Genomic DNA, 14487 nt, shown 5'->3' with positions numbered 1-14487 from the left:
ACTGTCCCACTCTTCTTTTTTCTTTTTAATGTATTTGCTTGAACACAAAGTATCTTCTTAATGTAACTGAGACATTGACAGATTACATCTGTCATTAATTACTACTAACAGGAACAGTAAGTGGCTTCTCAAATTTTTGTTGATACTTTCAATCCTGATGTGATATTATTCTACCTGGTTGCTGAGCCTCTGCTCTTAAGAGGCTATCATTTAAGGGAAGGCTTTGTGATATGTGTCAGATTTCATAAGTTAAAGCCACTACTTGATTTTCACTTCTGACTAGAGAGTTGCTTAACTTAAATCTTTTAAAGCCCTATTTGATACTACTCTACATTTCTCTTCCCTTTTTACCAAACATGTTGTTCCAAGCAAGTTTGAGAATATTCCTCTATTTTTATTGAAATAAGAATATTGGTTTCAGAAGTACATATTACAACAGTGTACGGGGTGTGGTGGTCTATGTGGAGCAGTGGAGCTACCCCAGCCTCTTCCAAAACCTCAAAACTCTTCTTCCCTTATCATTGTACTTAAAAATGAAAAGGTACAACAGTGGTCCTGTTTTGCTAAAAAACCTAACATAAGCAATTTTTACCAGCTATAACAGCAAACAATTTAGGTGCAAAATAGACTTTTATAGATAGGATCTGCATCATAATGAATACTTACTTCAGGTAGTGTCACTATCCACCTAAGTAGCTAGAAAAGGCTGTTTTATTTTCCCTGCCACTGTTTTCTTAAAAAAATGCACATGAACTGACAGTATCTCCCTGCTGTATCAACAAATATGTTTTCTCACTGTGCAAAGCTTTATAAGAAATGAAAGAAGAAAAACAACATAAATCAAATGTTATTTTTTCTTTTTTAATTAGCCCATTTTTAAGAGTTTTATACAAATTTGAACAACAAACTATTTTCAGAAAGCCCTGTGCAATGTATACTCTTTTCATTTCAGCATAAATCCTATTTTAAAAAGATATTTCACAAAAAGTAATCATTTGTTCTAAATGAACAGGACTTTGATTAGCCCCTAATAACTCTGGTAATCTAGTCAGTGAAAAACAGAGTAATCTAGGGAAACTATTACTGGTGTTTTAATTAAATTACTGATCAGAAGGACTATGTGGCTGGTAACTGTTTTTCTAAATTTACCTCCTAAGCATCCCAGCAGTGGGAGATGCATCAGCTAAACTGCATACCCTCCTAATCACTTTTGTGTCTGCCTTATACCTGTAAATCATATGTAGGTTTGAGTTTACACATAATTTTCCAAAACATACAGTCATCTCAGAATGTTCATGTAACTTTTAGTGTTTGACTTACAAATACAGAAAGACCATCTTTGTGAGCAACAAAAAGGGTTTATACCTTTACTATCATCACAGAACTGTGAAGAACACCTTTTCACTCCCAAGAGATACAAAAGCATCAGCAATCCTGCACTCCTTTGTGTACTTTTTAGGCTGGAAGTTGAAGTACGTTTTAAAGGGAGGATTATGAATCTCAGAAAATAATTTCCCACCTAATCTCTAACTGCTTAATGTTTTTACAGGAATTCTGCCAATATTTTACATGCAGTGGTAATAGTCAAGCACTTAACATATTGTTGGCACCAGCCAGCAGTCAGAGACAGCTCTCCATAGAGGAGATAAAAGACTAGAACAGCTCACACCACAAATATGAAATAGACTTCTCTGTCAAGTAGGAATATCCCAATATCCCTACATCACTGGTACTCTACTATCATGCCTTGCCAAAACAAGAATATTTTCAAGAGTTTGCTTTCAAAAGAGAGTAGCATTGTATTACTTCCAGAAATTAATAATAAAAAAGAAAGGAGCAGTGCCAACAAATCACTGTGGAAAAAATTAATACTGAGCTATTCTTTACCTGCAGATTTGTTCTAACTTTGGATGAAACCAGAAAGTGTAAAAAAAAAAAAAAAAAAAGCCAGTAAAAACAAAATCTAAGGCAAAATTAACATTTAGATATGCATTTGTAACATGAAATACAAAACAAACTTGTGAGGAAGTCTTTTCTAGTGCAAGTAAAAATAAATAGGCAGTTTAGGAGCAAACACAGCTGAAAGCAATTCTAACACCAGTGAATGCTGAATGGCTGCTGCATAAAGTGCACTGAAATTTTGCTTCCCACTTACCCGTTATTGAAAGGAACAAACTGCAGGTTACACTATATCAACAAAAAGCATTTAAGAAGACAAAGGGAAAGAAAAGTTTAGAAAGTGAGTCTCCAAGAACATGTTACCGAAGAGTGTGTCTAACTGTATCTGTCTATTTCTGTACTCTTAAGAATTCCTTCATTCCATGAGAAAGAATTGCATTTCAGTCATTAAAAAGCAATCAAAATGTCTAATTTGTGACATATATACAGCTATTGGCACTAGTTTTAGAGGCAGGGCGGTTTTAACTATTAGGTGCTTATCGTAACACTACAGTAAGTAGGCACAATTGCCACACCTTGTGTATGAATAATTTCAAAACATGGTTCTTTGTATGAGCAGATGAGGATTCAGGTAATATATTCCATCCCAAATTCCAATTCATACTTGAACAGTTCTTACAAAAGCACATATTAACTTGACTGTGCTGTGGTACATTGATAAAAGCTTTAAAAAATGCAGATGGAAAACTTAGTTGTTAGCATGCCAAATCAAGGTCAAAACAATGTCTCATCTCACTATTTTTGCAGCCTTTTTGAGACAGGTAAATTGGCAAATGGCAGCATGGTGAAACAGACCACTCACCATGCAATAATAATGACAAGTAGTAAAGGAAAAATTAGACTGTCACCAGCATTTAATGTCATATGAAGTAATGGCATTTACTCCTTTAAGGAATGCAAGCATCAATTCCATTAGGGACAGTTTGCAGCCCTTTGTGGAGAAGGTAAATATTATTTTGTGCATATCAGCTAGCACTCTAGTGGTATAGCAGTGCAAGATGGGATCTTCTCCAAATAAGTTCAGACATGCATTTTACTGCACCTAGAAATTGGAAATAATTTATCCTGAGAGAAGCATTTAAATTTCCAGTGTAGTCACTAATGGTAGGTGCCTCTGGAGATCTCCAGAGGGAGATTTGGTCTGCCTAATTTAGACAGGCAGACATAGAAGTATCTTCTGCCATGGCAAGATTTCCTAAATGAGGAAGACTTTATTTAACTTGTAAATACAAGCTCCAAGTAATGTCTGTTACTTTCAAAAGCAGTATTTTTTTGAGTTTCTCTTCTGAAAGAAGAAACACACTGGAAAGACCAAGGTCCAATTGCCTGTAATCACACCTCCAAAATATCATACTTACTTCATAACCTTAGTATTTGTACTTGCAGGAATGATGAATTAATCACTGTTTTAAATTATTGGTGAAGAAAGGCAAATAATTCCCGTTACTCTTTACACCATATGAAACTGACTTTGCTTATCTTGATTACCTATTAGAGTGATAGTAGCAGACTGCAGTACATAAAATGATGTGCACTGAACCCATAATTTGCCTGCCATGAAGATGAATGAATGAAGAGTCCATCATTTAAAACTCTGGAAAATACCAGTCTGTATAAGTAAGTAGTTTTACAGAAGGTGACTTTTCCAAGCCATATTCAGCACTGACTGGTTCCTATCAGTTCCTCTAAGAGCACTTTGTTGTTGTGAATCCAAACCTGCAGAGTCCAGGGCACAGATTATGAGCAGTGGGGTCCAACAGAATAAAAAAGTTTTATTGATTTTTTGGTACATCCACTATTTACAGAAAAAGCAGAATTACTGTGAGCCTCTCACAAAGGAGAACTGCCCAGAAACCACAGCCTGCTGAAAAGAGGTACTGTCACTTACGCAGCCAGGAGTTGATTTCAGGGGTTTAAAGTTTTTAACAGTCTGGAAAACACAGTTTAAACATTGGATATTTACATATTTTAAAGCAAATCCTTTGCTTGGGATTATTATGCCTTTGTATAACCAACAGGAAAAATGGAGGAGATACTAAGAAATCTGTCTGTTTCTCTCTGCAGGGCAGAATAGTCTTGATCTGTTTTCCTAAGTTAACATTAAATGTGAGCAGAAAAGGATATCAAAAATATCTGCCCTTTTTCTATTTTCACCCTAAAGAGGAATTAAAGTATATAATTTGTAAATTTCAGAAATTATTTGTTTTGAAAAACTTCACCAATATGTTTTACTCCTACTAAATTAACTATTTAAAATTTTGAAGTTCCATAATACAGCTTGGATTGTGTGTTAGGTTTGAGTATGACTCTGTCTGCCTCTGAGGCATCACCACAATCCATTAAGCTCCCCTTATTTTCTGCCCATTGTAAGCTTAATATATGATTCATCTTTTTTCATATCACACAGGACAAAAAAAGGTGATCTTTTGTATTTGAATCTCTAATTTACACTCGTCATCTTCTTTTCCCAAGCAATAAATGGTGAAGAGGAAAGCTTTTTTGCAGCTTCTTCAGCTGGGGAAAAGCAGTTATATGTCAGGCCCATAAGGATTTTGCTGCTCTCTTTATCCCTTGACCCTATTTTCATACTCAGAGCTACAAGGAAATAAACTATCCCACAGAAAGAAAATATACTGGGAGGTTGGTAAGCATTTCAGTATGTAAATTGTATGCCCTTTTACCCAAGATACACTCAAGTCTTCAGGGACAAGGGCAAGTAAGCTCTCAAAATGAAATACTTTATAATGGAAATATTCTATTCCGGTCTTTTAGGTACTCACTCAAGGAGAAAACAACACAACTTCAAGTCTAGAGGAAACCAACACAATAAACTATACAGAGCAGTTTTGATATAAAAGGAAGAAAGCTTTCTTGACAGATGGAACTTGTAAATATTACCGAATAATATTTACAAAGTTTATCTTTGTATAGTATTTTGTAGTTATTAATTAAACCATGGCATCTCTTGTGGGGAAAACTGCATTGATTTTTCCCACCACTGTAGATGGCATTTTAATAAAGAAGAGAGACAAAAGCATGATGCTGAAGCTGGAGGGATAAAAAAGATATTTCTTTTAAGAAGGAAAGAATAATGATTGCCTTTGAACTTCAAATCTAATGCCACTTCTCCCAGAAAACAGCACTACTGATGGAAAATAAATTTTTCTGGTTTTTTTCTTTTTTCTATTTCAACACTCTGTTTTGTTGTCAGAGGAGAGTTATTGTTCACAATTAGAGATATAAGAACCAAGAGGATTTACCGTGCAGCTATCAGTAATATTTCAAATCCAGAAACCATGTGGGAAACTCTACTTAAAAGCTGTCAAGAAGATGTAAAAACAGAATTAAAGCAAGTCCTTAGATGGATCTAAATGTACTAGGCAAGGAGAAGACATTTAATATCTCTAATTCTCTTGCTTGGGGAATGGGGTAGAGAACGGAAGTGAAGACAACAACAGTGAGAAGCTTCATGGCCTCCCTAAGTAGTCTCTCCTTTTACCAGGGCAGAGGAGAGGATACTGGGTTAAATGAGTCACTGACATAAAATGCTTGTAGAACCTTTCTGGTCACTGAGCCTTCAGATCAGAGTGAAAACTTGTATTTTTAAACTGAAATACAGAGCTGTTGGCAAAATAACTGTTGCCTTCAACAGAACTATGTTTTTATCCTCTAGTTCTGGCTATCTGTGCCTATAAATGTGGCATGTAACCAGAGATATCTGTAATCCTGTAAACCTATTGCAATAATATAATTGTACAGAGCCATATTGGAATTGACCTCCTTGTAAGCCTTAAATTTAGTAAGTCACAGATATGCACATCAGGTAACTAACACCAACTCATTTAGCAGGCATGTGATTTTCATTCGAAGTGCCTAGTTTTTCTATCTGCCATCAAAAAAAAAAAAACAACCTTGCAGCAATACAAGAAAGAACCTAGATTTAATAAAGGAGGAAGAGGGAAATTATGTCTTATTGTTATGTGAACATATGCACCCACTTAATATCCCTAAATCATGCTGTTGGTGCTTCTGTGCGCCCACTGCAATACTGAGCTGTGGTACTTGCAGGTACAGATGGCCCAGCTACCAGAGCCTCCCTTCCTACACTTATCTACCATATGCAAGCCTTTTAACTAAGTCATTTTTAATAACTGAAGTGAGACACAGACCAACTAGTGTTTTACTGTGGATGTGCACTCAGCAGAAACTTGAATTAACCTTTATGGTGCAGTAAATAAATATTTTCATTACTAGAGTGGTAGTTAGAACTATACTGTATCCATAGGAAAAAGCACCTTACCTGAATAACTTGTTTCAGCTTGTCGATAATTTGACTTATTACAGGATCTGTTCCCTTCACTTTTACTTCTGGATTTGCAGACTGAGCTTTGATTCCACTGCCAACCACATGGTGTGTATAGCTAGTTTAATACAGAAACACACATAAAAATGGTTTAGTAACTTACTCTACTCTCAGAGAGTCATTTTCTAGTTTGTATTATCTCTCATGGCACCAGCATACCTCTTTAAGGAGATGCATTAATTTTGTTTTTCACAAAAAAAAAAAAAATACAACAAAATATAACTACTACATTCCACAAAGTTCTGTTATTTATTAGCATTTTAAGTTTAATTTAAACTTTCATAAGGAAAGTTATCTACATTTTGTACCATGAAACATTCATCCCTGTGCATGTCTTTTGTGTGTGCGTGCAAAAAGACTGTGCTCCATTTTGATTTTGCTAAATACATGACGACTGCCTTAATGTGTGACATTTCAAGGTCTTAAAACAAACTCTAGATTCCATGCACACCGTATGTTCAGAAATAAACCTGAAGATTTTTAGTGTTTTTGTGAGTGCATGCACAGACAGAATATTTATTGAAAGATAACAGCCACATTGTGCATTAATTATTTAGCATTACATAAATTATATAAGTAAGAGTAGGCCAAAATGTACTTGATATATATATAGAAAGAAGTAAAAAACCAGATATAAGCTAATTCAAAAAAGAACCGCTTGAGTAAGTAGAACATTGTTTATAATATATCAAAACTCAAAATACAGTAAATAAACTAACCACTGAGCAGGATTCTGTAGCTTATTAAGAAGCAATTCTTCATTCAACTTACCATATTATATGTAATACTCAAGTTATGCAAGAAAAACTGAGTATCTACCTTCTCATCACAGATACTGTACATTATGCAAATACTCTCCATATGCTATATTTTTTCAGCGTACTCTGTAGGAGGATAGTTCTATAGCTCTGTCTCAAAAGTATTTTGCCAGCTGTTATGCTGTAAGGAATAGAAATTTACCTTATCAGAGTAAAGAAAGACCTAATTCCTGCCTGTTAGATCCACGCATAAGCACAGACAACACAGCATGTTCAAATTTTGCAGAATTTGTTCTATGAAAAACATTACATGTTCTCTGTGCTTGGCAGAAAAGCTTGCATATATGCTAAACAATGAATGCAGTTAAGTAAAACAAGGTTGCCACATAATAATATTTTGTCCTTGATATTTATTTAAATATCACCCTAAATGAGATTTAGGATATTCCTGAGGCAGTGTACACACTGAATAAATGAATGGCTCATATTTTTGAAAAGGTGTTACTGTGATTTACAGCAGACAGCTTTTTGTGCTGCCTTGTAGCAACAGAGCCATTTGCCAGCTTGAGGTGGTGGGGAAAAGCTTTGTATATAGGGGTGTGTACAAAATCCAAAGTCTGCCTGATAGTCTTGGGCCATTGTTTAATTCAGCAATTTGGGCTGAGTCAACAAACCTTCTGGTAATTCTAAGTGAAAAAAAAATTAAAGTTTAGCATTAAAACCTCCAAAAAATTTCTTTGGCAGTCATTTGTATAAAACAAAACAGATAAATAAATAAGGAATTAATTCCAGATGAACAATACTGCAGTGACCAGAAAAACCTGGTTTAACTCAACATACTAGTTTAACGCAACACCAAAATTTCTCTTCACACCATGAGATTATAAAAACCTTGAAGGTTATGTCTATTATTTTAAGCCAGTGGTCTTGCTCTGCTTCACAGCATGTAAAATCTGTGTTTTCACTTTCTGTCACTCAGAATTTTTCAATTAACACCTTTTTTTCAAATGCTGCAAACCCAACTATTGCACATTTTCCTGTGAACAGCATAACTGTGAAAAAGAATACCCTCTTTTTCTAATTCAGTGATACTCATTTCTCTAACCATGCCAGATGAAATAAATCATGCAGAAGCTGAAAGTTCCCTAGATTACAATTTTATTAGTTTCACTCACCTGAGAATTATTTGGCAATGTCTCATTCAAGACTGATTATCATTTCTTTTTCACTTATTTCTACAATGAAATCAGAAGTCTTGCAAAGCTGGTATTTGCTTTAGGACTGACTCCTTTCACATGAGTGAAAGTAGCTGGGAAAGTAATGCTCTGTTGTGAGTGGACCTGATATTAGGAGTGTCAATCATGTCTCCAACCTCTTCAGAGTCAACGTTCTCTAAATTCCTCTTCACTTTTTTCAGTTGAGAGTGGGGAAGAGTAAGAAGATGAAGCAGAGGTGACATGCATTGAAACAGTGACAAGTAGCACACTAGTGCTTGATAACACCACAAATTTAAATCTATTTGCATTGAAGAAATATTTGGATCAATAGGTACCGGTAGTAACAACCTTGGTATTACTTTTTCCCTAAGCTATTTAGCGTGTTTCCGCCTTCTTTCTCACTACTGATCTCTTGCTATCTTGTTACAAAGGTTTCATACCTTTTTGGTGATTTCTCATGAGCACCTCCTCACAGCACCGACTCCTTCTTCTCCTACTCTGCACAACCAACAAACTCCATCTTACATCTCCACCAACCAACCTACTCTTTTACAATACCCCTCCTAACTGGATCCAGCTGTGGCCTATTAAGGGCAGGCCTGTTCTTAATGCTTGATAATTAGCACAGCTGTAACTCCTTAGGGGTGAGATTACCTTCACCACTATCTCTAGTCTCTTACCATTCTACCTATCCACACTGATCCTTCTCTCACCAACAGCTGGCATGATCCTTTCTGAGGTTTACAGAAGGAATTCGTTATTTTCCCTACTTTCTGCTGCCTGCAGGCTTCCTTATCCTCCATTTTCAAACAGAACTGTACACCTTTCCACCTAAAGCCTTCCCAAATACACTGACTGCCCCCAAACTCTTCAAACCCTGCTCTGTGAAAACTGACACATTTCATCCCATTCTCCTGACATTTTTGTCTGTTACAGGCTCCAGAAGATCTCACTTAACATACAAGTTTATGTCAATAGAGAAAATTCCAATCCTTATATACCAACTCTTTGAACTCAGTGTTGGTATAACCACTACATATTCCAAAGTTTTCTGGTTCATCAAATTTACCAGATATTTACCACATTCCCACCTTGACTCTTAAAGGAGTTGATATTTCTCTCCTTCAAAAAATCCTTATACTTTTGAAGTGATGTGTTGTTATTCAAGCTTTGAAAATATTTTACTCCTTTGAGAGTTTTTAATTTTGACTTCAGTCTTGAAATTGATCCTCCAGGTTCTGCATGTGAGTTTTCCCTCAGGAACATACCAGAAGTAACCATCATGTATGGAAAATGAAGAGCTGGATTTCAAAAATTATGATTCATTTAAATGGAATTCGATTTGGAAGAATATTTTGCCCAAAATATATTTGGTTTTCTTGCCAAAAGCAAAGCCCAGAGGTGGCTGCAGGAGTAGCTTCTGGGACAGGATGCCAGAAGCTTTCCCCAGAGTGGAGCCAATTCCAGCCAGCTCCAAGATGGACCCACTGTTGGCCAAGCCCAAGAACATCAGTGATGGTGGCAGTACTCCTGTGACAACAGATTTAAAATGGAGAAAAAACTGCTGAGCAAGAGGAGGTGGATGAGATTAATTGAGAACATGAGAGAAACAGCCCTGCAGACCTACACAGAGAGAAGTCTATGCTGGAGCAGGTTTGCTGGGAGGTGATCTGTGGGAGAACCCACACTGGAGGAGCCTGTTCCTGATGTACTCCACCCTGTGGAAAAAAACCCACGCTGGAGCAGTTTGTGAAGAACTGCAGCCTGTAAGAAGGATCCAAGTTAGAGAAGTTCATGGACAACTGACTCCCATGGGGTGGACTCCGTGCTGGAGCAGGGAAAGAGTGTGAGGAGAAAGGAGTGGTAGAGACAGTGTGTAATGAATGCCCAAATGTGAGTACACTCAATGTATTGAAGTAAATTAATGTATAAGTTTGCATTTTTCTTGTTATTGGGAATACTAACCCGTATTAAATTTGCTTTCACTGCAAGGTGATCCAGCTTTGACCAACTGATATTAAAAACTCTCATTTAACTTTGAGTTTGTCATAATTATATGCTCTAACAAGTCATAAGGCAGATGAAAACCTTTTTTCTTTCTTTGGGTGTATAATAAGGCATTGACAAAACCTTATGAAATATTGCTTTATTGATTCTTATCATAAAAGTAAGATTATGAAAGTCAACATATTTTTGTTTAATCTAATCTTTTTCTGCTTGAAATGGTATCTTCTGCCTACAAAAATTATAAATGACTGATAAGTTGTTTCATACTCTAATTGTGTTTAATTAACAAATGTCTATAAATCTAACATCTTCAAGTATTCTAATGTAAATGAAATGATCTGTCAAAGCTAAACAGGCTGTTGGGAATCTGAACATGGTACACAAAACTTCATCCCTGTAGACTCACATTTACATGCAAAATTTGTTTCCCGTTACTTAGGGGTGGGGGAAAATATAAAAATCTGAGACTCTTGGTTTGAGAGACTTCATTCATTTTAAAGTTTTAACATGGCATTAATCACTTTCTGTTTCTCTAACTCCTAATGTACAAGTAACGGGAAAAATATTTTAAGGATCCCCACAGAGGTAGTCTGACTTAAGCAAGTGTTGCTCAGATTTGAATCCTGGGGAAAAAAAATGACAAATTTCTTGCTAGAGAAATAATAGACCCGCCATCTGTGCTCATTTCTGTACAAGCATGGTAATGTATCACATCACTTTAATAGGCAGACTTGGTCCCCAAGCACTATTCATTTTCATCAGCATTAGGAAAAAAACCCAAGAACTAATATATTTGTATTCTATAAACATGTTTTAAAGTGATGAATAACAAGGTCCCCATTTTCTGAGATCAATATATGAATATTCATATAAATTACCTATTACTCTGTATTGTATTTATGAATACAATTGGTGGGGTTTACTTTTAATTCTCTCAAGATCTCTGATAAAAGAGAAAATCATGCTTTATTTTCTATCACTGATTTCTTGGTACATGCAGTTGGAAAAGCTATTAGAAGTAATAAATACATCAATTCTTGTATGATTCAGCCATTTTGGATGTGGTGCTTCAGGAAGACCTGTACATGTATATCCCTCCAGCACAAAATAATCTGTATAATCTTGTGATGACAACTAATACATCATGTTTATCATCAACACAGATTACAATTTTGCTTTTCAAGCTACTTTTAGGAACTTTGACCATATTTCAAGTGGGAGATTAAAGTAATGAAAGGTGTACTGGGACAGAAAAGTTGACCTGGTGATATTCTACACTTTAGCAAGTTAGCTGGTCACTCCATCCTGGTGTATCTCTTTCAACTGCTGCCATCACCACCTGTCACAGCTTTCTTCTGGTCACCAGTGGTGTTCCTCAGGAATCAGGACTGGGGTCCATCCTGTTGAACACCTTTATGGATGGTTTGGAGAAGCTGCTCAAATACAGCCTCACTCAGTTCACAGGTGACACCAAGTTAGGTGGGAGTGTTGATCTGCTGGAGAGTAGGAAGGCTCCACAGAGAGATCTGGAAAGATTCAAACAATGGGCTGAGGACAATGGCACGAGGCTCAGCCAGACCAAGTGCTGAGTCCTGCACCTGGTTCACAGCAACCTCATGCAGGACCATAGGTTCAAGGAAGCGTGGTTTGAGAGCTGATCAACAGAAAGGAATTTGGGGGTGCTGGTTGATGCACAGCTGAATATGAACCAGTGTGTGCCCAGGTGGCCAAGCACTGATTGTCCCCTCTGTACTCTGCACTGGTGAGGCCCCACCTCAAATCCTATGTTCAGTTTTGGGCAGTCATGTCAAAAAAGACATTGAGGTGCTGGAACATGTCACAAAAAGGGCAACAAAGCTAATGAAGGGTATGGAAAACATGACCTATAAGGAGCTGCTGGGGAAACTGGGCCTGTTTAGTCTGGAGGAGACTTGGAGGGAACTTCATTGCTCTCCACAACTACCTGAAAGGAGGCTGCAGTGAGAGTTTCTGTTGCTATGTCTCAAGTGAAAGAAGAAATGGCCTTAAGATGTGACAAGAGAAGTTCAGATTAGATATTAAAAAAGCCCAAATCACTGAAAGAGTTGTTGGGCATTGGAATAAGTTGCACAGGGAGGTGGTAGAGTCATTACCTCTGCAAGTGTTTGAGAGGAGTCTGGGTGATATGGTTTATGGTGATAATGCTGCTAGTTTGATGGTGGGACTAGATGATCTTAGAGGCCTCTTCCAACCTTGATTATGATTCTGTGTGATTCTTGTGCTTTTCACTGCTTGAGTCAATTGCCACTATCAAGAGCTACTCAGGAATCTCTGCATTAAGTTGTCAAGTTACAGGGTCATGCAATTGAGACAACTGTTCTGGTTGTGAAAGGCTTTCACTGGGCTACATTGCCTTTCCCCTGAAATGCTGGTGTGTGTCATCTGCAGGACATTCAGTGGGGCCAGAGCTGCTACAGCTGTACAGAGACACTGCCTGACAAAGCTCATTTTGTTAATCACTTTGTGGCACTAGACTTCTCATCTTCATTTGTGATATTTCATCTCAAATAAGATCTTACTGCATTAGACTAGTCTTCATGACAGTAAACAGAAAACAAGCACAAACTCCTCATCTGGTAACAATGGCGAAGTCTCTCTCCATCCACCTAATCTTCTGCATCTGAAACCAATTTGGTGTAAATGATGCAATGCTGGATTTCATCTGCTTGAAGTAAGCAGTGAAATGCTGGAGAACTCTTTTTAAAGTAAGTGTTTGCTTCTACTGGGTTCTTTGGGAAGATCCAGATGATGAGAATATATGCTCAAGAGACCAAACAATGTTTAAAATAGTGTATTTATTTATCTTCCTTGTTTTCATCTCCTTTAACTGCCATTGATACAGTAACCAAGCTGCAACTTCTGCAGAATGTTCTCTCCTTCATTAAATGGATTTTCTTATTTGTTTCCTCTAGTTTTTAAAAGTAAGCCTTCATGTACCGGCCTTGTTAAGGGATTTGTTTTGTTCAACTTCTCACATTAATTGAATTCTAAATTACTTCAGAACTTAGCTTGTTGGCACTTACAAGTTTCAAGCAAGCACCTGTATTTATATAGTTTCACTGTGTTTAAGAATGGTAAAATAGCACAGTGTGCCCACTACATTTTGTTTTATTTCACACACGGGATGATTTTTAATAACTCAGCTTCCTTGCTTTATGATTGCTGATAATTACTGGTTTACACCTGCTATTGTTAGCATCTTCATCATGACTGGGCATTTCAAAATTCTGAGTAATGTTAATTGAGAAATTAACAATTTCCTGAATACAAGTAAAAAATAAACATGTGCAGCAACAAATGAGTAAGAGTGTTCAGTGGTGTAAATTTTAATTAGCAAAGATGAAGAAATCAAAGAATCACTGCAATAATAAAAACTATCTGGAACTTATGCAGATGTGCTGGCTATTTTTTAGTGTTATGTAGTTTTTTAAGGGTAGATATTGCAAAATTAGCTTCAGAAAGTTTGTAAAAAATATCTGACACCTAGCTATCAGAGATAGTACTTGTAGTAATTCTAGGACAGATCCCATTCCCCATTAATTGATAAAAATTTCAGTAAAATAAAATATAAAATAAATTGTATTCAAATTTTTCGATGAGAATTTATTTTCCAATCTGCAATTTAGTATATGTATAAAAAAACCAGATTGCATATACACTTGTTAAACATGAAGAGTGGAAAAAAAAACGAGTAAAGTTGTACTACTATTTGTGCTCCAGAAAAAAATATATGCTCCTATAATTATTTAGGCAAAAACATGTCTTTAACAAGATAGGTATATAATTTTTTTATCATTGACCAGACCTGCTTTGTTAAAGGAAAACAAAAAATAGCAGATCAGCCTTAAGATTTTTCTGCACTTGAAGACTAAGTGACATGTTTTTGAAATAGTGTTTTTAAAACAGATATTCCATTTTAACATAGCAATTTGAAACTAGGTTCACATGAATAAAACAAATAACACTGACGTATGTAATAAAGCATTATAGAGTCTTTCAGAGTATATATTTCAATGAATTTCCAAGTGTGGCCCAGTCCTTTTTTTGGTATTTTGTGCAGCACAAAATCTTTTATCATCAAAAATTTCCATTATGTTCTAATCCTACAAAACATTTTTGCACTCTTCTAAAGCTCATAAACCCC

The 14487-nt window shown here is 36.2% G+C and overlaps 1 protein-coding gene across 1 annotated transcript in view; it reads right to left on the bottom strand.

The window, feature by feature from the left end:
• Positions 1–6259: 6259 nt before the first annotated feature.
• The window catches only part of GPC5 (glypican 5), a gene marked incomplete at its 3' end in the record, with an annotated part of 189856 nt that continues 181628 nt past the window's right edge, over positions 6260–14487 (bottom strand). Inside the window, 1 exon segment of the mRNA XM_041471253.1 lies at positions 6260–6380. Coding sequence (XP_041327187.1) covers positions 6260–6380 — 121 coding nt within the window.

This window comes from Pyrgilauda ruficollis, unplaced genomic scaffold (genome assembly GCF_017590135.1).
Source record: "Pyrgilauda ruficollis isolate IOZ18807 unplaced genomic scaffold, ASM1759013v1 scaffold26, whole genome shotgun sequence".
NCBI lineage: Eukaryota > Metazoa > Chordata > Aves > Passeriformes > Passeridae > Pyrgilauda > Pyrgilauda ruficollis.
This window is presented reverse-complemented; position numbering and strand designations above follow the sequence as displayed.